This window comes from Salmo trutta, chromosome 36, assembly GCF_901001165.1.
Source record: "Salmo trutta chromosome 36, fSalTru1.1, whole genome shotgun sequence".
Taxonomy (NCBI): Eukaryota; Metazoa; Chordata; class Actinopteri; order Salmoniformes; family Salmonidae; genus Salmo; species Salmo trutta.
The window spans coordinates 31,555,408-31,583,395 of NC_042992.1; the positions used below are offsets into that span (position 1 = coordinate 31,555,408).

General features: G+C 44.2%; 1 protein-coding gene across 7 annotated transcripts in view; it reads left to right on the plus strand.

Moving 5' to 3' along the window:
• The window catches only part of LOC115175871 (semaphorin-6D), a 130,776-nt gene extending 103,142 nt beyond the window's left edge, over window positions 1-27,634 (plus strand). For 6 of the 7 annotated variants that reach the window (XM_029735458.1, XM_029735460.1, XM_029735459.1 and 3 more), the window contains 12 exons: window positions 145-235; window positions 583-705; window positions 970-1,058; window positions 1,907-2,124; window positions 4,114-4,245; window positions 4,425-4,580; window positions 5,717-5,890; window positions 6,381-6,521; window positions 7,781-7,858; window positions 14,982-15,040; window positions 18,114-18,167; window positions 24,934-27,634. In XM_029735458.1, coding sequence (XP_029591318.1) covers window positions 145-235; window positions 583-705; window positions 970-1,058; window positions 1,907-2,124; window positions 4,114-4,245; window positions 4,425-4,580; window positions 5,717-5,890; window positions 6,381-6,521; window positions 7,781-7,858; window positions 14,982-15,040; window positions 18,114-18,167; window positions 24,934-26,294 — 2,676 coding nt within the window. In that variant the 3' untranslated portion in view covers window positions 26,295-27,634. The remainder of the gene's footprint in view (window positions 1-144; window positions 236-582; window positions 706-969; window positions 1,059-1,906; window positions 2,125-4,113; window positions 4,246-4,424; window positions 4,581-5,716; window positions 5,891-6,380; window positions 6,522-7,780; window positions 7,859-14,981; window positions 15,041-18,113; window positions 18,168-24,933) is intronic. The other variant, XM_029735465.1, reaches the window with a different exon arrangement.
• Window positions 27,635-27,988: the final 354 nt, after the last annotated feature.

Genomic DNA, 27,988 nt, shown 5'->3' on the forward strand with positions numbered 1-27,988 from the left:
AGCAATAGCAATGGCTGTGTTAGCAATTCAGCTAATGTTGCAGTGGAGGTAAAGGAGTTACGGGGTTCGTGCAGTGCTGGTTTCAGTCCATGCCCAGAGCCATAATGGTGACAGAGAACTAACAGTCTCCTCTCTTTCCCACAGATGACCACCCTGGAGCAGGTTGGCGAAGAGGTGGTGGGTCAGGCGCGCTGTCCCTTTGAGTCGGGCCAATCCAACCTCGGCCTCTTTGCTGGTGAGAGGCTAAATTTGTAAATGTAGAATTTGAAATGAAATTGTTTTGTCCGCAGTCCATTAGCAAATAAAATGTTGTCCAAAGACTGAATGTAAGACCTTTTAGGCAGGTCTAGACGGAAGCCTAGTCTTATGGCTAAATCGATGAGTCATAAAAGTCTATACATAGCTTATAGTAAATATTAGCTTAATCAGTTGAGCATTCTTATAGCATTATTTATGAAAATGTTTTTTTTTATATAAAGCTTATCCATATGAATTCTAGTATTTTATTATGACTTTATGTATTACTACTATACTATCGTACTTATTAATTACTATATTTTCTCTACTTACTTTATTTTTCAGGCGGTGATTTCTACTCTGCCACCATGACCGACTTCCTGGCCAGCGACGCTGTCATCTACCGTAGTCTTGGCGATGACAGCCCCGTCCTGCGGACCGTCAAGTACGACTCCAAGTGGCTCCGAGGTTGGTCACATGACTTTTGTGTCGATCAGTGTCCTGGTTGGCGATGTGTAGCTCTTTCAGCCCAGACACCCGGTTCAACCAATGACTGCGTCATCAAGTCCTTAATTAGTTGGATCAGGTGTTAGTACTGGGTTGGAACAAATGCCTGAACAGCAGTGACTCCATCTCTGATACACCCCAGAAAAGTATGACTCACCATAATGACTTTAATTCAATCTCAACTCTCACTTTTCCTCTCTTGTGTGTGTCTCCTTGCCTCCCCAGAGCCCCATTTCCACCATGCGATCGAGTATGGGAATTATGTCTACTTTTTCCTCAGTGAGATTGCAGTGGAGTACACCACCCTGGGCAAGGTAAGAGGGTGTCACTTATATAAGATTGATGTATGACAGCGGTAGGCAACTAGATTCAGCCTGGGGCCGATTTTTGTCGGAGCGGATGGTTGGAGGCCCAGAACATAATTCTAATAATTTTTACACTGCAAATTGACCACAACTAAGCCCAAAAAGAGATTATATTGAAAAATAAGTCATTTCATACCTTGATTACATTGAGACACAGTCACATGTCACTTTTTTTTTTATTTGTGAGAATAGTTGGGAACAAATTTCCTAAATTAATCAAAGTTTTAGCTGAATTCCTGGTGGTCTGTTTGTTCTCTTCAAAACTGAAAAAAATCATGAAGAAAAAAAGGATTAAACAACAGATGTTTTATGTACTCGTATCAGATGTATCATGACTAGTTGAGATGGGTGATAGATTTATTCTGAAAAGATGAAGGCACCATTATGGTTGGACATAGGATATGAGCTATAATGACAGGTCTGCTCCTTATGTCCCGGAACCACTGAGCTATTACGAATGGGAAATAACGTCCATTTGTGGGGGTTAGTCTGGAGGTTAGATAGGCGTAAGTGCATCCAGAGGGTTGCGGATTGAAATCCTATGGTGAAGCATCGAGAAGTTGAAAATGAGATGACAACCGGAGGGCAGCTGGTGACAGAATCTCCAGTACACACTACTACCGTTGTGTCCTTGAGCAAGGCACTTATTAACCCCAGACAGCCAGCACTCTGGCTGATCCTGTGCTGCTTCAAGCCTATTAAGTCATGTTTGTTGTCTCAAGGGGTCGGGAGAAGAGTGCTAAGGATAATAAAGCACTATTCTATTATATTGTATAATTTTCTGGTTCTTCTCCAAGGTGGTGTTCTCTCGTGTGGCGCGGGTGTGTAAGAACGACAACGGCGGCTCTCCTCGGGTGCTGGAGCGCTACTGGACCTCCTTCCTGAAGGCGCGGCTCAACTGCTCGGTGCCCGGTGACTCGTTCTTTTACTTCGACGCGCTACAGTCGCTCACCAACGTGCTACAGATCAACCAGCGCCCCGCGGTGGTGGGAGTGTTTACTACACAAGCTAACAGGTTAGCCTAGTGGCCAAGAAAGTAGTGGTGAATGACTGGGCACTATTCCATCAAAGCCAATATCCATACATTTCTTATACCCTTTCATAGACAGACAAAATTCCTACGATTTTACCGTGACTGCTTTATTTTACCTGATTTTTTGTACATCTGAAAGGGGTAGGGGGTAAAAAACATGGAAAATGTAATCCCACCTAAAGACCTAGTTATGATTCCTGCATTTTCACAGGCCCTGTAACCAAAATACACCTATTAGGTCTGTGTGAATAGTTCTCTGCTTTTTTGCAAGTAAAGTCATTAACATTTCCATTGTTCAACACCTCCCTAATTTGAAATGCAAACAGCCCCTATAGAGGGCTGGGCGATATGGCCTAAAAATCATATATCGATTTATATCAAACTTACGGGCGACTCATGATATATATCCAGATTTTCTCTAAATAAGCTTTGTTGCACAATTAAAGGTAAATACACCGCATTTCAAACAGTCAGGAATAATCTAATGAATTCAGGGCTCGTAAAAGTATACCTAGGCTAAATATAAGCCTTCCACAACCATATGACCCAGTAATAAATTACATTATTTTATCAAAATAGTTTAACCTGCTTTTTTTTGCAATAATCACTGATCTGACTTTCAAGTCTGTCTATGAAAATGCCCTTTTTGTTAAAAAATGTACCAGAACCATGCACAGTGCACATCCACCAATAATGACCAACTTCTTGTAACAGGCATTATAGAAAATTAACACAGGTCTTAACACAGGTCTCATGAACAATCTCTCAAGCACAAGCCCACGTGCTAGTAAGTAGCCAGTTCCTCTTTATATTTGAAGTCAAGCCAACTTGCATTTGCTTGCTAACGAGGTAGAACAGTTGAACTGTTATGAATACACCCTCCTGTCCAACTGTTTGAACTGTTTACTTTGTTTAGATATTGAAATCAAGTGGCCTACCTAGATAAGATGCTTATTTCTCAGAATGAGAGGTTCCAATTCCTTATATAAATGTGTATTTTTATGGTCATTGCACATTTATAAAACACAGACTTGAAAGCTAGCGCATGACATTCTGTCTCTAAAATGCTGCTAGCTGTGCGGGGTACCGCAATGTCGCACACGATAGAAACTGAGCATACATTGTCCCCAATCAAGTTCATTGATACTCTCGTTTTAGTAGGGTCTTATCCGTTTTACATTTTGGGAGTTAAAAAAAAGGGGTTATTGCTAGAAAGTTTAAGTTCTTGTCTATTACAGTAAAATAATGTTTGTAAGCGTTTCGGTGTCCATATGACCGATTCTGTTGGACCAAACCTCAAATACAAATAGCGAGCTTAAACTGCTTGTTGCCAGAGAGGAAGAAGTTATCCTTCGTCTTTTGTTGTTGTGAGCGGCAGGGGGAGGGGCTTGGCATCTATGTGCGAGTGGGAAGTTGCACTGTGCGCACAGCACCTAAGGAGCGAAGGAGGCGAGACCAAAAGACAGAACGCTAGTAAAAAATAAACTAAAAACCTAGAGGCATTTGGAACGTCGCGCTAAAATATACATTTAAATGAATTCAATATACAGTATAACCCAGTCCTACCCCAATGGTTTAACTACATCCCCCACCTCTCCTAATTTGCCAGTTAACCACTGATCGGTATGAAAGGGGGTCATATAAACATTGCCTTATACAGTTTTACTGGTAATATACCACATCTTCTGTCTGAAATGGATATTACACTGCAAGAATAAGCAACATCACTAAAACTAGAAAAACTGGATATTCCACTCACACACTGGACTGCCTTACTGCACAGGAACATTTTAGTTTTACCTCAAACTTCTTGATATTGATTTGGAATTATACACTCACCAGATAGAAATCGGATAAAAAAAATGTTTGCCTTGTTTGACCAGCCAACCATGTTTCAACAAACCTTTTCAATAACTCAATCCCACAAGGCTCTTTATTGAACACGCTCTTTGCGTCTGTCTCCCTCGTCAGTATCCCTGGCTCAGCAGTGTGTGCATTCTACATGGACGACATAGAGAAGGCCTTTAATGGGAAGTTTAAGGAGCAGAAGACCAGTGACTCAGCCTGGACCCCAGTACCAGAGGAACAGGTGCCCAAGCCTAGGTATGAGACTGACTTCTAAAGGGGGGAAACACTAGCCTACATATGACAACGACCATATGAGTTGGCCATACAGCACCCAACAGATCTGGGACCAGTTAGGCTAGCACAATCCATATCCATGTTTTGTTTGAATAAGAGTTGCCAAATGTAATTTCTCAAATTTCTATTTTCTACTTCAGGCCTGGTTCCTGTGCCGGTGACGGCCCGGCCTCTGCCTACAAGTCGTCCACCACCTTCCCCGACGACACGCTGACCTTCATCAAGTCTTACCCTCTGATGGACGAGGCGGTGCCCTCCGTCAACGACCGGCCCTGCTTCACCCGCACCACCAGCAGGTACTGTACCATACAATATAACTATTTATCTTTGTGTGGACAAACGGCACCATAGACAAATATACAATAGTGCAATATAATATACAATGTTATACAAATCTGACATTTCAGCAGTATGAAAAATGACAGCAAAGTTTTTGTGCAACCATGTACAGTAAGTCAAATGACTCAATGAATGACACTTTACTCAAACCAGGCAACTGAAGGTGTTGTCTCAGAAACTAAACCCAGAAATTGCCTCAGCCTAGCTACTGCTTCTCTGGCTTCATCCACAAAGCTTGACATTTACTGGCGGGTGCAGAGGTGATATGAGGTGTTTGAGTCAGCCTGCCGTACCCCCTGGGTGCCCGGCCTGCTGCTTCTCACCACAGGAAGCTGATGTGATACTCTGGTAAATGACAACAGAAGCCAGGGGGGCCACAGGGAACATGTTATTTCACACTGCTCGAAACATCCTGAGACGAAACCTCCTAGTGAAATATCCCGAAGTCATGGAAATATTGGCGATTAAAATGGGGTTTAAATCATAGGATGTTCTCATCGAGTGTGTTGCATTCATGAACCCGAAGAAATAACATTTTATAGCATAGTGGTTATTATTAAACTGAAAATGACATGCAGGGGTTATGCTCCAGTCTTCAGCAGCCAGTTGAGATGACTGGCGTTAGATATGCATGTGTAAACACACAAAGATAAGAACATGTACATTCTGGAGACAATCATGGTTCATTTACAAAACCTTCCTTGACAGCTGCTATGCTGCTAGGGAACCAACACAAGCCATTCGGGAAAGTGCCAAATCTCACCCAGAAAGTAGCCTAAAGCAGAAGTGAATGTTCAGAGCAGCTGCACTCTAGCGCTTCTGTTTTCCCAATTTGAGTGTACTCTCCACTCCATCTTTTGGTGCACAGAAAATTACAAAATCACACTGGTTAAAATCAGGAAAAGCACAAAAAAGGCTGAGCAAAAATATTTTTTTAAGGGATGAAAAATTCTTCATTTATAACCCTATGTTGACCTGTGTCTCAATGCCAGTCATGGCGGTTCAGTTGTTCTGAATGACTGACCCATTATGGCTGACGAGTTACCAGTTCCGGATGTACAATCAGCGCTAACTGTGTTTTTCACATCTCCAGGTACAAGCTGACTCAGATTGCGGTGGACACCTCTGCCGGGCCGTCTAAAGACCGCACAGTGGTGTTCCTGGGCTCGGAGGATGGCAGGGTCCTGAAGGTGTTGTCCAGCACTCATCCTAACGCCTCCTTTGGCTCCCAGCTCCTGGAGGACATAGATGTGTATAACCCCTCAATGTGAGCACAGAACCTCTATAAGTCAGTCTATAACCCTGCTTAATTAAGCGTGTAACCACTTTTGAATAGGTCATAACTACGCAGGCGTAGTAAAAGCAAAAGTTGGTTATGGCATGAAAACCTGACTGCTGTATAAGCATCCCATTGTGACAGTACTGTAATATCAGACTGGGAAATCTCCAAATGAATGTCTGTACCTGCTTTAAAGCTGTAACCTACATTATAATGCTATTTCTTCCACCAAATGGTCCAAATCTTTACTGTGGTAGTTCACAGGCAGAGTCATTTTATTTTCCACACTATATTAGGGGTTGAAATGGTATATCAACTTCCTAAATGAATATTTCTTACAGAGATAGGCTTTAAATGGGGCTCCCATTTCTATCTGTGACTGATTCATTGTACTGTGTTTCCCATGTCTATGGTCTAACTCTAATCCGTTAGTATGGTTGTGCTTTAAGTGTTCTCACGTGACCATGTTTTCCCACAGGTGTAACGTTCAGGGGCAGGAGGACCGGAGGATTCTGGGAATGGAGCTGGATAAGGACCATCATGCCTTGTTCGTGGCCTTCACCAGCTGTGTCATCAGAGTACCACTCAGCCGCTGCACTGAGCACGGCGCCTGTAAAAAGTGAGTTACAACAAGGTCGGAAACGATTGTGTGAAAATACAAATGGGAGGATATAGTATTGTTAGGGCCGAGTTTTCCCTGACTACGTGACCTAGAAAAAATGGGGCCTGGCATTTTTTTTGTGCTTTTGCACTGCTCAAAATTGTTTACTCTAATGAGTTATAACAAATACTTAGTCTCTGTATACCAAGCTCTTTAAATGTCAAATTGTGGTCAAGTGATTTCAGTATCAACAAATATTTATATTTGTTCTAGTCATTTGTCAGATAATTGAGCAAGAGAGAACAGGGAAGCCATGAGGAAATTACCAAATTGTCCAAATGTATTTGGCACAGCTTCTAAAAGAGCCTGTTTGTATATTCTGGCAAACAACCAAAACATTAAAAATGGGTGCTTAATTGCCACTGGAATCAATATTTTAACAGCCCGTAAATGTTGGAAATGTTTCAGGATATCATTAGCACAGAATACCACATCAAGAATATCAGTATAGTTGACTGATCCTGCCATTGGAATTGATCAACATTCAAACACCAACAACAAAAAAACTCACTGCCTCCTTCATAGTCGGACACACACTCGCATGTGCATGCGTACAAACACAGTCTGGGTCAGCCCACAACACCTTTTGAGAGGCCGTGTGCATAACCTCCTACTAGTGGGACGTGAGGGAGGCAGGGTTTCATGAAAACATAGAGCACTGATTGACAAGTGAGAAATCCAAAGAAGACAACCCCCTCTCTTCCTCCTTCCCTAGGCGAGTGTATGACAGTCCCCCCCTCCCCTCTCCCATATTCCCCCCTCGGAGCACCCCCTCAGTCCTCGTGGTCCTGGCTGTCAGCGTGTCTCTACGGCTGGGGGAGAGAGACTGAGGGGCACCTGTCACTAAGATAACTGGCTTCACTCCTCCAGGCTGCCGGTCATGACACACACACAAATATTTAGAAACAGATGCACACACCTGTCCTTTATGAGGTCTTTCACAGGCATACTTGTCATTTTGGAGAATGAGCTAAAACACACTGTCAGACACATTCACCTCTCTGTGTTCACACGCAGGCCAGTCTCGCTCTGCAGACACCAGATGGGGAATAGCCCTAACAGACCGCGCTCCACTAGACCGCAGCAGTGTCCTTGCCTCAAGTGTGTGTGTGGCGTGTCACTTTGTCAACGTAGACACAGTCGGGCGCCCATTGCCTCCACGCCAAGGAGCAATATCATACAGGGATTTAACCGTCTCTTGCCTTGTCATTTTCTAGGAGTTGTCTGTCCTCCCGCGACCCATACTGCATCTGGCTCCGGACCGGGAGCTGTGCCAACATGGCGCCAGGGTTCAAGTAAGTGTCCCTTTCCTTCCTGTCGCGCTGAAAGGCATCAATCTGAAAGGTAATAAAGGTTTGAGAGCGTGATCGTATATCTGCCATCAGTATTGGCCTCCATAAAAGGAGAGGAGGGTGGAAGATATAGGGGAAATAAATCTCGAAACTCTTTGAAAGTCATATTAAGGAAGAATGTATTGAGTAAGTGACATCATTGTACTGCAGATGAGGACCGCTCTTCAAAGATGAGTTTTCCCGCTAGTCACTTTCTTTACACCAGCAAATGATACACATTGGAACTCTGTTTGTGCAGTTAATGCTAATATGCAACCATTTGTTTCTTTATATCTGCTGGCTTTGGGCCAGTTTCCACTTTTGCAATGCACTTTAAGTGAAAGGAACAATCAACCACTTGAGCCACAATGGCTTGAGTCCATTGATTTATTTATGAGCTGACAGATACTGCAATCTCTCAGGAATAAAAAATGTTGTCACCCCAGACCTCCTGAAAATGAAAATAGTCTCTTCAATTCTCTGGAACAAAGGAAATGACTGAACAACTGATTGGTTGCCATCGATCAGTTCTCATGAACTGAAGAGGGGTCATTTGACACTGACTCATGATCATTGCTATCCAGTGCTATGGAAAAGGTTGCTCTGTGTAAGAGCTTACTGGGATTCACTTGGCCATGCCACCAGTTCACTTTGTTCCACAACCTCACCCATTCCCTAGCTGTGATTATTTATCCTGCTCGTGGTTTCTGTCCCGGCCTAGTGCCATCACACCCGATTCAACTAATCAAACAAATTGTCAACACCTTGATTAGCTGAATCCGGTCTTTTACTGCAGAGTCGGCGACCAAAAACCAGCAGTACTGCGGCTCTGCATGAGTAGGGCTAGCACCCCCCCCCCCCCCCCGATGAAGTGGTGCTAAAGAACAAGGTTGTGGCTCACACCTACTCTCACACCTCTCTTTTGGCAAGCTGCCAAAGTGGGTCCCCATCTCTCTCCTGTCTCCTCTCCTACTCATTTGCCCGTCGTTCTTTTGCTGATATGTGACATCTCCCTAAATCTCCCAGAGTGTCGAGGGGAAAAAAGCGAAGGTCTTAGATTTGTGGAACCAAGGAGAATAGCGGAAAGCAGTTTGTCTGTTTTAACTGCTGCAGAATTGAGTTTCCATCCTGTGACTTTCGACATGGCGCTTCCTGGGTTGGCGGTTTAGCGCGATTTGTCATGCTGTGTCCGCAGTAGAAGGCCTTGATTAAATCTTTTAGATGCTGAAAAAAGTCATTTTGCGGTTGAAATGTCAAAGTCATCGATATGGATCCAATGGCACACACTGTAATCTATATAGTTCTGGGATTTTGGGGGACATTCCTAATCCCAGCAGCACAGGAATTGGTGGTTTAAGACAGGGATTCATGAACTTTGAGAGACTATTGCAAGTTCCATAAAGTTCCACCTCCAAAGGTATAAATCTCAGTGAAATATCTCTGTTTTGGTTAGAGAGTTAGAGTTCAGTGGACGAGGAAGAATGTTCTGGAAACACCTTATCCAGGACACTGTGGTTCAGCCCCTTCCCTAAGATGAGCAGCAGATGGGCCTTGTTGTTGTGGCAGCGAGTCATTGGTTTCCCTGGAGACGAACGGGTTGATCCAGACCAGAGGTGAATGCGACAGACGTTTTGGCAGACTGGGCCATCTTGGCAAAATGCTCTAAAGAGCTCCTAAGTGAGGCGACCGGCGAAAAACAAAATGGAGCTGAAGTGCTTTGCCAGTCCCAAAGCAACTCTGCAGCCTGGCCCACCACTGTTTAAAATATGATGTTTGTCTTCTTAAACTCAAACCTCTATTTAGGCTTTCTCCCAAACTGAATCCTCCTTATTTGGATGTGAGTGGGTGACTATTTTCTTATGTTTTTTAATTAGCAAGCATTTGTATAAATATCTACTTATATCAGTCTCACTGCCTGTATGCATTTCTGGTAGGTCGTTTTTTACGAGTATGCATTGTCAGTGAGACTATTTCTGAGAATTTTCATCTTTTCATATGTATGTCTCCTAGTCCTTTCCCCTCATTCAAGGCTAGTAAATAGAAGAGCGTTAAAGTTTCTGAGTGAGGGAAATGAATAGCACTCACGCATCCCACACTTTTGAAAATGGATACACGGAGAGCGAGTGAACGAGAAACGGAGAGAGGAGAGAAAAAGCGAAAATAAACAAATGTACACAAAGCAAGGACTCCGCAGCACAGAGATGGAAAGGGCTGAAGGGTGAATGAGAATGAGCTCCTGTTGGTGTCAGAAGTGGGATCCAATTTAATCATATTCATTCCCCTTCCCTTAATGGACACTTGTGTGCCGCCTTCAAACCCCACATTCCATTAGCTTCCAGCCACTCTAAATGTATCTGGTTGTGTATGGACCTTTCTCTCATTCACGGGCATGCTGAATCTAAATCTATCGATGGCTGACTGTGCAAGTGGCATGCACTGATTGAAAAGTCCTAATGAGAATGAATACTGAAACCCCCTCTTCTCCGTGGGTAGGAGGGGAGAGTGGCCCTAAATACAGCCCCCAATAGTTAAACCTGCACTCGTGTGTTTCACATCCCACAAAAGTGTTCTGGAATATAGTAGTCCCTTGTAGCTCAGTTGGTAGAACATGGCACTTGCAAAGCCAGGGTTGTGGGTTCGATTTCCCACGGGGGACTAGTATGAAAATGTATGCACTCACTACTGTAAGTCGCTCTGAATAAGAGTGTCTGCTAAATAGCGTAAATTTAAAATGAATATGCACAAGCAAAACACTGGGTCTGGCTCCATATTTTGTTTGAATAGGGTCTGGATAATGACCTTGGCTTTAGTCCTTGCCTCCTTTTTCTCCTAACTGATGCAGGCTATCCTGGCCACTTCTGCTCCGCATGTCACCTGATAGGAAGATTATCATCTGACCTTTATCAGTCGTGACGCTGGTTTCTAATTGGACAGCGTACAAGGGGAGAACAGACCAACTTTGTTAGGGTGCCAGCAAAATGGATGTTCTCTCCGTTCGTGGCATTTTCCTGATTCGACCACCTTGTCTGTGGATGGTGACGTCATATGCATGTGCAGGATGTGTCTCTCAGGTAGTGAATGTACTGGCTAAGAAAAATCTTCTCTCATCGACAACTGGCAGGTTGGGCAAGATCTGTATCAGGATGGCGGTAAATGGGCTTTGAGCTGTAGGTGAATGAGGCTAGCTTTTTCAAACAGAAATTTGCATCCTGTAGCACAAGCTCCAGAAAGTTCTTGGACTCTAAAGTCCATGGAGAATAAGAGCACCTCCTCCCAGCTGCCCACTGCACTGAGGCTTGGAAACATTGTCACCACCGATAAATCTACAATAATCGAGAATTTCAATAAGCATTTTTCTACGGCTGGCCATGCTTCCCACCTGGCTACCCCTACCCCAGTCAACAGCTCTGCACCCCCCACAGCAACTTGCCCAAACCTCCCCCATTTCTCCTTCACCCAAATCCAGATAGCTGATGTTCTGAAAGAGCTGCAAAATCTGGACCCCTACAAATCAGCCGGGCTAGACAATCTGGACCCTCTCTTTCTAAAATTATCCGGCGCAATTGTTGCAACCCCTATTACTAGCCTGTTCAACCTCTCTGTCATATCGTCTTAGATCCCTAAAGATTGGAAAGCTGCCGCAGGTCATACCCCTCTTCAAACGGGGTGACACTCTAGACCCAAACTGTTACAGACCTATATCTATCCTACCCTGCCTTTCTAAAGTATTTGAAAACCAAGTTATTAAACAGATGACCGACCATTTTGAATCCCACCGTACCTTCTCTGCTATGCAATCTGGTTTCCGAGCTGGTCATGGGTGCACCTCAGCCACGCTCAAGGTCCTAAATGATATCATAACCGCCATCGATAAAAGACAATACTGTGCAGCCGTATTCATCGACCTGGCCAAGGCTTTCGACTCTGTCAATCACCGCATTCTTATCGGCAGACTCAACAGCCTTGATTTCTCAAATGATTGCCTCGCCTGGTTCACCAACTACGTCTCAGACAGAGTTCAGTGTGTCAAATCAGAGGGCCTGTTGCCCGGACCTCTGGCAGTCTCTATGGGGGTGCCACAGTGTTCAATTCTCGGGCCAACTCTTTCTCTGTATACATCAATGATGTCGCTCTTGCTGCTGGTGATTCTCTGATCCACCTCTACGCAGACGACACCATTCTGTATACTTCTGGCCCATCTTTGGACACTGTGTTAACTAATCTCAAGATGAGCTTCAATGCCATATAACACTCCTTATGTGGCCTCCAACTGCTCTTAAATGCAAGTAAAACTAAATGCATGCTCTTCAACCGATCGCTGCCCGCACCCGCCTGCCCGTCCAGCATCACTACTCTGGACGGTTCTGACTTAGATTATGTGGACAACTACAAATACCTAGATGTCTGGTTGGACTGTAAACTCTCCTTCCAGACTCACATTAAGCATCTCCAATCCAAAATTAAATCTAGAATCGGCTTCCTTTTTCGCAACAAAGCATCCTTCACTCATGCTGCCAAACATACCCTCGTAAAACTATCCTACCTATCCTTGACTTCGGTGACGTCATTTACAAAATAGCCTCCAACACTCTACTCAGCAAATTGGATGTAGTCTGTCACAGTGCCATCCGTTTTGTCACCAAAGACCCATATACTACCCACCACTGCGACCTGTATGCTCTTGTTGGCTGGCCCTCACTTCATATTCGTCGCCAAACCAAATGGCTCCAAGTCATCTATAAGTCTTTGCTAGGTAAAGCCCCGCCTTCTCAGCTCACTGGTGACCATAGCAGCACCCACCCATAGCACGCGCTCCAGCAGGTATATTTCACTGGTCACCCCCAAAGCCAACTACTGCTTTGGCCGCCTTTCCTTCCAGTTCTCTGATGCCAATGACTGGAACGAATTGCAAAAATCACTGAAGCTGGAGACTTACAGTTTAAGTCGGAAGTTTACATACACTTAGGTCTGAGTTATTAAAACTCGATTTTCAACCACTCCACAAATTTCTTGTTAACGAACTATAGTTTTGGCAAGGCTGTTAGGACATCTACTTTGTGCATGACACAAGTTATTTTTCCAACAATTGTTTACAGACAGATTATTTCACTTATTATTCACTGTATCACAATTCCAGTGGGTCAGAAGTTTACATACATGAAGTTGACTGTGCCTTTAAACAGCTTGGAAACTTCCAGAAAATTATGTCATGGCTTTAGAAGACTCTGATAGGCTAACTGACATCATTTGAGTCAATTGGAGGTGTACCTGTGGATGTATTTCAAGGCCTACCTTGAAACTCAGTTCTCTTTGCTTGACATTATGGGAAAATCAAAAGAAATCAGCCAAGACCTCAGGAAAAAAATTGTAGACCTCCACAGGTCTGGTTCATCCTTGGGAGCAATTTACAAACACCTGAAGGTACCACGTGTACTATTGTTTGTACAGATGAACATGTATAAACACCATGGGACCACGCAGCCATCATACCGCTCAGGAAGGAGACGTGTTTGGTCTCCTAGAGATGAACGTACTTTGGTGAAAAAAGTGCAAATCAATCCCAGAACAACAGCAAAGGACCTCGTGAAGATGCTGGAGGAAACAGGTACAAAAGTATCTATATCCACAGTAAAACAAGTCCTATATCGATATAACCTGAAAGGCCGCTCAGCAAGGAAGAAGCCACTGCTCCAAAACCGCCATAAAAAAGCCAGACTACGGTTTGCAACTGCACATGGGGACAAAGATCATACTTTTCGGAGAAATGTCCTCTGGTCTGATGAAACAAAAATAGAACTGTTTGGCCATAATGACCATCGTTATGTTTACAGAAAAAAGTGGGAGGCTTGCAAGCCGAAGAACATCATCCTAACCGTGAAGCATGGGGGTGGCAGCATCATGTTGTGGGGGTGCTTTGCTGCAGGAGGGACTGGTGCACTTCACAAAATAGATGGCATCATGAGGGTGGAAAACTATGTGGATATATTGAAGCAACATCTCAAGACATTAGTCAGGTTAAAGCTTTGTCGCAAATGGGCCTTTCAAATGGACAATGACCCCAAGCATACTTCCAAAGTTGTGGCAAAATGGCTTAAGGACAACAAAGTCAAGGTATTGGAGTGGCCATCACAAAGCCCTGACCTGAATCCTATAGAAAATGTGTGGGCAGAACTGAAAAAACGTGTGCGAGCAAGGAGGTCTACAAACCTGATTCAGTTACACCAACTCTGTCAGGAGGAATGGGCCAAAATTCACTGAACTTATTGTGGGAAATTTGACCCAAGTTAAACAATTTAAAGGCAATGCTACCAAATACTAATTGAGTGTATGTAAACTTCTGACCCACTGTGAATGTGATGAAAGAAATAAAAGCTGAAAGAAATAATTATCTCTACTATTATTCTGACATTTCATTCTTTAAATAAAGTGGTGATCCTAACTGACCTAAGAGAGGGAATTTCTACTAGGATTAAATGTCAGGAATTGTGAAAAACTGAGTTAAAATGTATTTGGCTTAGGTGTATGTACACTTCTGACTTCAACTGTATATCTCCCTCACTAACTTTAAGCATCAGCTGTCAGAGCAGCTTACCGATCATTACAGCTGTACATAGCCCATCTGTAAATAGCCCACCAAACTACCTCGTCCCCATGTTATTTATTTATTTTTTGCTCCTTTGCACCCCAGTATCTCTACTTGCACATTCATCTTCTGCACATCTATCACTCCAGTGTTTAATTGCTGAATTGTAATTATTTTGTCACTATGGCCTATTTATTGCCTTACCTCCCTAATCTTGCTACATATGCACACTCTGTATGTAGACTTTTCTATTGTGTTATTGACTGTACTTTTGTTTATCCCATGTGTAACTCTGTGTTGTTTGTGTCGCACTATTTTTCTCAATCTTGGCCAATCTTGGTAAATGAGAACTTGTTCTCAACTGGCCTACCTGGTTAAATAAAGGTGAAATAAAAAAATAACACAAGTCCCAATTACAGTTGGGTAGGTGGTTGCTTGTGACAGCAAAGAGGAAAGCAGGTGATGAGCCTTTCTTTTTTACTCTTTTTCTTTTGCTCTCTCCAGGGCTGGCTTTGAGCAGGACATCGAGGGAGACCACTCACTGTACCCTGAGAACTGCCATGGTGAGCGATCAACTTCCTCATACAGTAGCAACAGGCCAATCATCTAAATATAAGCCCTGTAAAAAGAGGGTCTATTCCATTATGGAAGTACAGCGCATTCAGAAAGAATTCAGACCCCTTCCCTTTTTCCACATTTGTTACGTTACAGCCTTATTCTAAAAGGGATTTTTTTTTTTAAGTCCTCATCAATCTACACACAATACCCCATAATGAAAAAGCGAAAAACGGTTTTTAGAAATTTCAGCAAATTTATTAAAAATAAAAAACATATGATTGATTTGAAAAGGCACACACCTGTCTATATGAGGTCCACAGTGCATGTCAGAGCAAAAACCAAGCCATAAGGTTGAAGGATTTGTCCGTAGACCTTAGAGACGGGATTGTGTTGGCACAGATCTGGGAAGAATAATGTATGCAGCATTGAAGGTCCCCAAGAACACAGTGGCCTTTGGAACCACCAAGACTCTTTCTAGAGCTGGCCTCCCGGCCAAACTGAGTAGTCGGGGGAGAAGGGCCATGGTCAGATAAGTGACCAAGAACCCGATGGTCACTCTGACAGAGCTCCGTAGTTCCTCTGTGGAGATAGGAGAACCTTCCAGAAGGACAAACATCTCTCCAGCACTCCACCAATCCACCAATCAGGCCTTTATGGTAAAGTTGCCAGACAGAAGCCACTCCTCAGTAAAAGGCACATGACAGCCTGCTTGGAGTTTGCCAATAGGACTCTCAGTTCATGAGAAACAAGATGCTCTGGTCTGATGAAACCAAGATTGAAGTCTTTGGCCTGAATGCCAAGTGTTATGTCTGGAGGAAACCTGGCGCCATCCCTACGGTGAAGCATGGTGGTGGCAGCATCATGAGATCCATTATGAAAACACAGCCGAGAGATCCATTATGAAAACACAGCCAAGACAACGCAGGAGTGGCTTCGGGACGAGTCTCTGAATGTTCTTGAGTGGCCCAGCCAGAGCCCAGACTTGAACCCGATCGAACATCTCTGGGGAGAATTGCAAAAATGTCTAAAAACCTGTTTTAGCTTTGTCATTATGGCGTATTGTGTAGGGATTGAGGGGAATTTTTTTTATCCATTTAAGAATAAGGCTGTAACATAACAAAATGTGGAAAAAGTCAAGGGCTCTAAATACTTTCCGAAGGCACTGCACATGGAAGAATGGATTTCACAGGCTTCCATGGTGTAATATCAAATACCTTCTCCCCTTTTGTTTGCTCTGTTATGGATTTAATTGATGTAACAATGTTTAATTTGCTACTTGTCAATCTGCCAGCTAACATTGAAGTAGTATGTTCTTAAGGTACACACGAAAGTTATATCAACAATTTTAAACACTACAAGAATATGAAGAGAAAAGTATTGTTGGGGAGAAAACAGCACATCTAAAAAGTATTTTATGACACTAGAATCCACAACTGGGTCACAGTTTGGAAATATCCAGAGCAGTCCAACCTATAGTGAAAGAAAAAAGTATTTGATCCCCTGCTGATTTTGTACGTTTGCCCACTGACAAAGAAATTATCAGTTTATAATTTTAATGGTAGGTTTATTTAAACAGTCAGAGACAGAATAACAACAAAAAAATCCAGAAAAAGTCATGTCAAAAATTGTATAAATTGATTTGCATTTCAATGAGGGAAATAAGTATTTGACCCCCTCTCAATCAGAAAGATTTCTGGCTCCCAGGTGTCTTTTATACAGGTAACGAGCTGAGATTAGGAGCACACTCTTAAAGGGAGTGCTCCTAATCTCAGCTTGTTACCTATATAAAAGACACCTGTCCACAGAAGCAATCAATCAATCAGATTCCAAACTCTCCACCATGGCCAAGACCAAAGAGCTCTCCAAGGATGTCAGGGACAAGATTGTAGACCTACACAAGGCTGGAATGGGCTACAAGACCATCGCCAAGCAGCTTGGTGAGAAGGTGACAACAGTTGGTGCGATTATTTGCAAATGGAAGAAACACAAAAGAACTCTCAATCTCGCTCGGCCTGGGGCTCCATGCAAGATCTCACCTCGTGGAGTTGCAATGATCATGAGAACGGTGACGAATCAGCCCAGAACTACACAGGAGGATCTTGTCAATGATCTCAAGGCAGCTGGGACCATAGTCACCAAGAAAACAATTGGTAACACACTACGCTGTGAAGGACTGAAATCCTGCAGCGCCTGCAAGGTCCCCCTGCTCAAGAAAGCACATATACATGCCCGTCTGAAGTTTGCAAATGACCATCTGAATGATTCAGAGGACAACTGGGTGAAAGTGTTGTGGTCAGATGAGACCAAAATGGAGCTCTTGGGCATCAACTCAACTCGCCGTGTTTGGAGGAGGAGGAATGCTGCCTATGATCCCAAGAACACCATCCCCACCGTCAAACATGAAGGTGGAAACATTATGCTTTGGGGGTGTTTTTCTGCTCAGGGGACAGGACAACTTCACCGCATCAAAGGGACGATGGACGGGGCCATGTACCGTCAAATCTTGGGTGAGAACCTCCTTCCCTCAGCCAGGGCATTGAAAATGGGTCGTGGATGGGTATTCCAGCGTGACAATGACCCAAAACACAAGGCCAAGGCAACATAGGAGTGGCTCAAGAAGAAGCACATTAAGGTCCTGTGGTGGCCTAGCCAGTCTCCAGACCTTAATCCCATAGAAAATCTGTGGAGGGAGCTGAAGGTTCGAGTTGCCAAACGTCAGCCTCGAAACCTTAATGACTTGGAGAAGATCTGCAAAGAGGAGTGGGACAAAATCCCTCCTGAGATGTGTGCAAACCTGGTGGCCCACTACAAGAAACGTCTGACCTCTGTGATTGCCAACAAGGGTTTTGCCACCAAGTACTAAGTCATGTTTTGCAGAGGGGTCAAATACTTATTTCCCTCATTAAAATGCAAATCAATTTATAACATTTTTGACATGCGTTTTTCTGGATGTTTTCGCTGCACTTGCATGTCACGCCGCCGTAAAAACCCATTTGTTTTCTTATGTCTTTGTGAGCGGTATTGTAATTCACTCCGTCTTTTGTTTTCGGTAGTAATGCTGTGTTTTGCTCCCATCAGCAGATGTTCTGGCGACCAAGCGAAACCAGAACTCCGCGGCAGACTCAGCCTACGGTCAGTTTCCATTTTTCCCCCAGTCTCTCTCCCTCCTTTCTCCCTGTGTTGGGTTCCACATTGTTTTATTGCAGTAGGACTGAGCATAAACACTTTTAATTAAGTTACATGCAATGAATTTGCATTATCTATTGGCAATTTGTAGTTTCACTTAAGGTTTCACACTAGACAACTTGAAAATGAAAGAATAGACAAATCTTTTCGGTGTCTGTTAAACCTTTTGACTTGGAGACCATACCATTATAGTTTTTGGGTTGCTTGTAATTCAAAGTATTGTTTGTTTTGAACAGGTTCAGTTCGCTCATTAAGAGCTACAAACATTCCTCTAGTTCCACATGTTGTAGAGAAGATTAAACATATGTTGCTGCTTTTGGAAATGGAGGCTCATGAGTAAGATCAGTTACACTTTTTAAACCAAGAGATCAAGATTAAATGGATCTCCTTGGGTAACCGATAGGTGATGTTCTTTTAATCTCACAATTCATGACTGGGCATGCCCAAGTCAATAAACCCCTCAGGTAGGCCTAATAATACTTGAGCGTCGTAATTGTTAATCACAGAGCGAGCCTCACACCAGGGAAGACCCTCATTATGTAATATAAGCCCAGCCTTAGCCGTTCACTGTGATGAACCCATGGAGTAAATGACACTATTAGAGGCTAATGGAGACTCTAGCCTCAGCTGCCAACAGGCACGTTGGGCATTAACCTCATGCCACAGGCCAGCCAAGCGTGAAGGTCCATGTCAGAGGAGTGATTTCTCAATTGGTGGAAGAGCCCAATTCCTACTGGATACTGGCATTTTGGTAATGCCAATTTAGTTTCAAATTGGGAATAGTGGCTTAGTTAAAAAGTAACATTTAAAACACATTTATATTAGGGCACATTTCCCCCTTGGATCTTGTGGCTGCTATGAATTGTACAATCAAGTCAACACAGATGGCATGTTGACGGAACAACATGTTCCAGTGAGTGAACTTTTCAACTAGGCCCCGGTGCAATCTGTGTGGAAAATCATGGCACTATCGCCTCCGCAGCCTCATTAGCAATCAATCCCATCATGCAGCAGCACACAGGGTTCAAGGTGGCCCTCCACGAGCACAGGGAACGTAGCGGAGGTCACTGAAACCCCTCAGAAACACCGGCAATGCCAAAGACCTTGAAACGGTCTTGATGAGTACGCAGAAACGTCGGGACTCCAGTGACTGAACAGGCGTAGGGAGCATGCCAACATTTTGCCAGGTAATGGACATAGTGACTGTTTGTCATTTCCGAATGCCTTTGAAACAAACATTGGAACAAATCCATTTAATGAAGGCACTGCTTTACTGATCCTAGTTAAAGCCGGGGGATGGAAATATCATATGACAACTTTCCATGACACTAGTATTTAATAGATTATGACTTTGATTCTAGAATAGTAGAGTATGTCATCTCCATCATAGATTTATCCTACATAAGGAATCCTGCCCAAATCTTTGACTTGTTGTTTCATATTAGCTTTATTTCTAAAATGGATACTTTATACATAATGTAGAGACATACAGTGCATCAATAGGACATAGTGAATGCAGAGTTAGTTATCGAACTGCAGCTCATATAATAAATGACAGTGGCCTTGTGCCCATCTATGATTACTCAACAAAGTGGACTGCAGTGTTCTAAGAGATTGGGGCCTGCGGCTGTAGAACATTGGACAAATCTCTGTTGGCTTTGCCAGCTGGCTCGAACAGTCCGGTCCATAAATTGGCTTTGGTTTGTTCCGAAAGCTCGACAAGGTCTTTAAAAGGAACAAGAGCCCCGTATAAGGCCTTCGAAAAGGTCTTGCAGTCGAACGCTGTGCAAATGAACATAATTACCTGCAATTTGACTTATTTGGCAGTAACCGATGCCATAGACCTTCCCTTTTTAATGCATGGAAGATAACACAGAGACACTCCATTTGTAAGTGCTTCAACTCATTAAAAACACTTTAGGAACTCGGCGGTGGGTCGTCCGCTCAGGTGGTGGTATGCAATTATGGGGCCGAGACGTAGCAGAAATCACAACAGATTGTCTCATGTGCATGCATTATGTGGATATTCACGTGGAATGCCGACCTCCTAATTACTTTTACAACAGCTTAACGTGTATTTTCTATGACTTATTATCACCTTGTAACAGTATACACCACGCGGGGCCGGGGCTCTATCAATAACACACGCACACGACACACACGTCTTCACCTAGTGGAAATCCACGGCATAAAGAGAATCATACTGTAGTAGGTGTTACGCCGTATTGAAAAGCCTATGTGTAAATAAATGAAAAGGCTGGAAAAATGATTGAATCGTCGGTTGGTGTTGACGTTCAGATTGAGTCAGCCAAAGAGAAGATTGGTCTTTTGAGACCAGGCTGAATAACATTTTTCTCACCACTAAGAACAACACAGACCTCCATTAACCCCTGAGAGTGAGTGAGTCATTATAGCTGCTTATCATGCTCAGGTTTTCATGTATTCAGCTTCTCTTGGGGGTGCCTAGTGGCTTTACTTGTTGACGCAGTTATTTCCCAGGCACATTCATGAAGGTAACATCAATCCTGAAGGGAAGCGCTGTCATGTTAGGCTTGGCAGCCCCCATTACAGCCATGAGGGTGCTCCGCATGAAACGGGCAAAACAAGATAATGAATTTCCTGCCCGTCAAGTGAAGTGTGCATATGGGAAAGCCAATGATTCCAGTGGCATCTATCCTAGAGATAGGCGAGGCGTTGTACAGACCCAACAGCAATGTGTCATGGTTCGGAAGCAGAGATTTGCCGGACTGGGGTTGAATTCACTTTAATGATGGGATGGTGGAGATTTAAACAGAAAATATTTTCCTTTTCAGGAATATATATATATATATATATATATATATATATATATATAGTAAAAACAAGAATGGCAAAGAATTACCTTTCACTAAAGCTTTAGTTATTGCATTGTCTATTTTCAGCATTCTCACTAAAAGGCTTTACAGACCTGTCTTCATAGAAGATTTATTAAAGAGGTTCCCCAATAATCTTATTAAAATGTGGGTTATTTTAACAAATCACAAGCTTCTCCAGCACACAGCATTTTTCTGTATTACTTAAATCTAATGTTCCAATTGTCCTGACTCAAGGGTACTCATAAAACCAAGTTCAGAAGATAAATGTGTGACTATAAACCCAGGCAGAAATACATTACGGGCAACCTGAAGTAGAGCTCTGCTGAACCTGAAGACCTGCTGAAAAACCCAGATGCTCCCCATTTGAATTGGATACGTGAAAATGCACTATTTTCTAGTTATATAACTAGGAAACGTATTATACTATGCAAACTGTTTGACTGTTCCGATTATGTTCCCTGGCGGGCTCTAGTGATAATGCCTTTCCCCTCAACCACTAATCCCAAAATGCCTTAAATATGTTAAGGCAACGTGCATATACACAGTTTTAATAATGCTCGGAACAATAATATCTGGAGTTCAGTAAAGAGAGCATTCACTGGGCACTCCAATTCCACCGAGTGCTAAATGTTTATTCATCTGCCTGAATTATCTCTATCTGTGCTACTGTTAAATGACCGTTTATGAACTTTTTGACTGGGATGTATACAACAATGTATGCAATATAGGCTACAACAATATGTATATATAGGTAATTGCCAAAATAAAGGAAACTCCAACAAAGTGTGTTAATAGGATGTTGAGTCACCACGAGCCAGAGCAGCTTCAATGCACCATAGATTCTACAAGTGTCCTTTTTCCATGCCAAATTCAATCATTTGGTGTTTTGTTGATGGTGGTGGAAAACGCTGTCTCAGGCGCCGCTCCAGAATCTCCCTTAAGTGTTCAGTTGGATTGAGATCTGGTGACTGAGACGGCCGTAGCATATGGTTTACATCGTTTTCATGCTCAACAAACCATTCAGTGACCACTCGTACCCTGTGGATGGGGACATTGTCATCCTATGGGGGCATAGCCATGGTAGCCAAAATAATGGCCTGCCCAGCATTTTTATATGTGACCCTAAGCCTGATGGGATGTTAATTGCTTAATTATCTCAGGAACCACAACTGTGTAGAAGCACCTGCTTTCAATATACTGTGCTTTGTATCCCTCATTTACTCATGTGTTTCCATTATTTTGGCAGTTACCTGTATCTGCCAGAGGGTGTTTGTTCACAAAAACACATCAAGGCAGGGTAGACATTCTGATGCATGTTTTGCTCACTGGCAGTTCCATAATCCTTCAAAAGGCACATCCTGCCATGTCCTGAGGCCTGGTCTAGCCTCCATTGGCACTAAGCAGAGAAATCTGGACACCTCACACTCCCTGCAGATATGCATATGTCCTGTTCATTCAAGCCAAATACGGTGGGATGATCACACCCTTTATTAGCACTAGCCATAATGCTTACACTTTGTGCCATATCGTGTCAAAATCTCGCCAAGATGAATGCTTCATAAACGTGTAATTATCTCTGTCTTTACATACAGTAGCATTGCTGTCCTGCCAACAGAAGTAACACTGCAGTGAAGCATCAAACAGTCCATTTTGATTGGTTGAAATATTAACCAGTCTATGCTTTACGTAACTGTTATGGTCAGTGATAAAAGGCAAAATAAAGTGCAGGTTACTTGGGACTGTGTATCTATCAAACTTGGCTAATGGCCAAGATATTTGGTCGTTGAATGGAATTTAAGGAGTATGCATGGATTATTATTCTGTAGAGTGTCTCAGATCAATTCAAAACACACGTCGGTGTGTGTGTGTGTGTGTGTGTGCGCCACACTCCTAACCCATCACCCACCACTAGCACACTCTCTTACGCCTAAGGTAACAGAGTTTCTCATTTCTGTCAGCTGCTCGTGACCTTTAAGGAAGACTATCAACGGACAGTGGGTGCCGCAACATTGGCAATGTCAACATCCCTCGTCTCACAGTGCGTGAATGCCAATGCATCGGCCTATGAGTGGAATCTAATGCCAGTGCTGGAGTCCCTGTACCTGCTTACATATTCAGTCCCTGAATATTCCTTCCTCTGTTCTTTCCCCTGAATCATTGTCATAAAATGGCTTCATGTCTTTGATTTTGTGATAGCTTGGTTTCTTATAGAAGTCATTTGTACTCTGAGTTAGTGACAAGCAGAAGACATATTGTACAGTATATTGACTTTTCTTTGTTGTCAATGGTATCTGGAGCATATCCAAGCCAATCATTTTCCGTGTAATAGCTGTTTACTGAAGTTGGTAGGTAACGCACACATACAGCACTGTTTTGACAACAACGAAAGTCATAACTCACTTAGCAGATCCCTATGTTTTAACCCTTGATTGCTACTCTAAAGTTAGTTGGCAGGCAGTGCCATCCTAATCGCTCAGCACACGAGATCTCAAACCGGTGCTGAAATCTGAGGCTTACCATGCATTTGGTTCCCATTAGAGGCAAGGAATCCTCTGGGAACATCACTCTTTCTGCAACTCTGTGACCTACTTCTTCTGCGTCTATATGAGAACCACATGGGAGGGCCTTTACTCGACAGGGCTTTCGAGAGAAAGACATTCGCTTTGGTTGAGTCGAATTACCATATCTGTGTCTCTAGCCCCATCCTATTTTTAACTAATGTTGGAGAAAAAAAGAGAATGATGAGATGACAATAAGCAGAACATGTTGCTGCTCACCGGGGGCAGATGATATTACTGGTGGGTGGATGAGTGCGTTCTATTTCGGTATTATTTTGCATAAAATACATCATTATTATGTATGGTTCTACCTCGAACTCTCAGTTATAGAAATCTGTTGATATGATGCAAGGACACGGGCCAAGTACTATTTCATACTTCACACTTTAACACCGTGCAATTTCTCAAAGGAATCAAAATTCCATGAAACTACATGGTACCTTAATGAAAAGTGACTGACCACAACCTTTCTCAGGAAGCAGCGAGCTACGCTTTCTTTAGTTACCTCAGTCCAGCACGTTCATCCACTCCTCCTAATCCCTCTGATGACATTTTAATGGAGCTCCCCAGAGTACACAGACACCATTACCTCTGTTGGGCTAAACCCAACTCCAGCTGCTGGATATGCCAGGGCACCATTCTCATTTAGCCTCCCCATAACTGAGCCTCAATACTTGGCTGCAGTGTGCCAGTTTGAGCACTGATAAGCTTCTGGATATCTAAGTGTTGATCTTGGCCAGTGCGAGAAGCCAGGTGCACCTGCAGTGAAGTATGAACTCAAATAAACTCTTTCTTTCCCGGGGTCTTCTAAGCTGTTTGTGCTCTGTGTTTAGAGTCTGGGCTGATTTGGGTGTTTGCTATGATGAACGAGTAGACTGTCTGGAGGCTTCTCTGTCACGGCCTCCGGAGACAGTGGCAGCAGAGTACTTGGCAGGATAGTGCTCCGTGTTTGACGGAAGGAAGAAGGACTGACTTGAGGCTGGATTCAATCCGTATCGCGGAAGTTCCGCGTTATAGCTCGATTGAAATTTAAATTCAATCTTCCCGCGTTCGCAGAGACTGCATTCACGGTAACGCTGCGTATGTCATCTCAATCGGAAATTACCTTTACGTTTTAATGCGGATCTTCCGCGATACTTCTGCAATACGGATGGAACTTGATTTAGGATGAGTCATGCTGTTACAGTCACAACAGGGGGGGACGGTTGAATGTGAAATCCTTTTTATGTCATGACAGGATCTGACAAGGTAACGGTTTTATTTTTGCATGACCTCACTATCTTTCTTTTTCTCCTTTAGGTGTCCGAAGGCTCCCTGACATGGAGAAGTCCAGCCCCAGCGTCCACTACACCCTCCTGATCGCCTGCGTCCTGGTGGCCTTCTTCCTCGGCGCCATCCTCTCCGGCTTCCTGGTGTCATGCTACTGCAGTCACAACGCCCGCCGCGCCCACCGGCTTGGCAAGGACCCTGAGGCATCCCTCCACCCCGCCCTCTCGCTGCGCAGCCTGGCCAAGCTAAATGGCCTGCTGGACGGCCAGCCGAAAGAGGAGAAGCTGGACGTGTCTACGCCCAAGATGTACAGCTCCTTCGTTCCCAACGGGAAGGAGCACACTCCGGGCAGGCACGGGATGTCCCTGGGAGACCCGGACCTTAACCTCTCCCAGGGGGAGAACCTCTCGGGCCTACCCACCCCTGACTCCACCCCAGAGCTGCCCATCAAGAACATGAAGGCCTTCCGGAACCAGTGGGAGAGGAACCAGAACTGCAACAACGCAAAGGAGTCCAAGGCACCGCCTGGCACTGGTTTCGGCTTGGGATCGTCAAGGTCCAGCTCGGGGGTCACCCAGCAGGTGTTCCCCTTCTCCCACAGCCTGACCAACGGCCAAGCCCTCGGGCACCTGCCCGAGGAGAGGAAGATCCCCAACGACGAGCGTGCAAAGGGGGCTTCGGCCTCCCAGTCCTCCTCCTGCTACCCACAGACGGTGGTGGATGTGGCGGCCCTGGACGAGCTCCTCAAGCACATCCACGAGGTCAGCGCCTCAGGCAGCCACAGCATCACTGTGCTGACTTCACCGTGTGCTCCCCTGCCGGGTAGCTCCAGCTCCAGCCATAACCACAGTCACAGCCAGAGCAGCTTCAGATCCCAGCCCCAGATCCCCGAGACGGAGTCGGCCCCGTACTACAGCTCCTCCACCCTGCCCAGGGACAGTCTGACCCGCCGCCTGGACGTGCCCCCAGACGCTGCTGCCGCCTCCTCAGCCGGCGCCACCCCGCTGCAGCAGCAGTCCATCCCCGAGCGGAGATCAGTGACTCGCCACCACTCCCAGAGGCATTTAATGATCAAGATGGGCAACGGAGGGGCCGTCCCGCGCCAGCACAGCTTCAGACAGGGCGGGGTTGGGCCACCACCCCACCAGCTGCTCACCCGGATGAACTCTGGAGGTGGTGGGGGTGGCGGGGGAGGGGTTGGCTTTGAGGCCCACCAGCCACTCATCCCCAGTGCCTGCCTGACACGGCAGCACAGCTACAGCGAACCGCCCCACCTCCACCGTGCCGCCATCGTACGCCGCACGGCCTCCCTCAAGCCCCAGGTACCCCCCAAGCCCCTCTTCCTGCCTGCCACTTCGCCCGTAAACGAGCAAGGCAATTACAACTACTGAGAGCTAAGGAGTCGGACCGAGAGGCTCCGAAACGACAGACGATGAAACCACGCTCCTCTCAGAGTTAGGGCAACTCCCCTGTGAAAGGGGGGGTTGAGTGGGGTTCGAGGGGGCAACAACCGGGACTGGCACATCTTTTGGCGAGACGGCCGACAATAGCCTCCACACCTGATGAATGTCCTTATACCATATTGGTATTATTGCAATGCTACTTGATCACAGGACAGTGATGGATTAACAGCATATAGAACATGTGGTAGTATTCATTGACTTGGAGGATCTGTACCCTCATTTCAGGCCAAAGAATAAAGTATCAGGGGCCCAAAGCTCAATGTAAAGGACAGATCGCAAGTCGGCCACCAAAGCTGTGAACAATGCCTGCTTTAGCTTGGACCCAAGGCCTCAACTTAAGAGAGCACCTCACGATACAAACAGTGCTCATCTTGCCTGTAATGTATGTATACTGTATGCGTGTGTGTATACATGTAGATGCACTTCATGTTAAGATACCAGAGGGCGGAACCATGAAGCAGCTACGTTAACTGTGGTGAGACGGTCAACTCCTAGCCATTTCTTAACCCTCTTATGACAGAGATACTATGGAGGCCCCACTCAGTACACACATTCGGTATATACATCCCTCGACAAGGGATTTAGCAATAACTTACCGTTGTGCAGTCAAGTATCAACTCTACCCCTTGATATAAGGGTAAGTATTATACTTCTTGCAGCATACCATAAGAAATGACCACTTTGATAATGCTTGGAAAATGATTAATTCTGTATTAGTGGAATGATGCTGAGGAACGAGACACATGGCGTCAGTATAGACCCATCATGCATCACAGCGTTACTATTATGTTTGTCACTGGTGGATGGGGGCTCCGCTGGCCTGTGACAGGAGGCCGCCTCGGGGCCTGATGAGTTAGGAGAATCCTTGCCCTGCATTTGGAATTCTTACTTTTTGGACGTAAATGCTACGATATTTCCAGAGGAATTTAACAAGCCCCCAATATGACTGTCATTGTCATTCAAGAAGAGGATGCAGTGCACTGCAACCTCGAAAATAATTTGTTTGATCCTTAACACTTAGTGAGAATTGGTTCCACATTGAGGTGCAATCATTCAGGCTATGTATTATATTAGCATTATAAAATTATATCTAAAAAGTCAAGTCTTAAAGCGGAGCCCCAAGAAATCACTCACGGGCACATAGCGCCCTCTTATGGACAAGCCCTTAATAACCGTGTAATAAAGTCAGTAATTATGTTTACCATATTGCTATTAACATTGTGGATGTTGTTGTAAATAAAGGCATCTGTGGAATAATACTAGCCAAACTTTGATTTGTATGTGTTAATGTGTGCCTTATTTAATAACGTGGTGTGGAAAAGGGAAAAAACGTCTGTTTTTGTCTTCATCGTTCTGTGTTGTCATTACAAATTAATTTAAAATCTGTCCTTCTGCACGGACTCCATATCAGAGGTTCCATCTCCACTGAGAGTTGTTAAAAAAAATTGCATTCGTCTTTTTTTGGTTTCATGCTCTTTAAGCTTCTTTATATACTGTATATTTAATGACAAAGGAGCTCGATGGAAAAGATGAGTAGATCTGAAAGTATATCAGCAATGTTAGATCTGTGTCATGTTTTTGAAAGAGCTCTCAAATATGTTTCAAAATGGTATGGACATAGG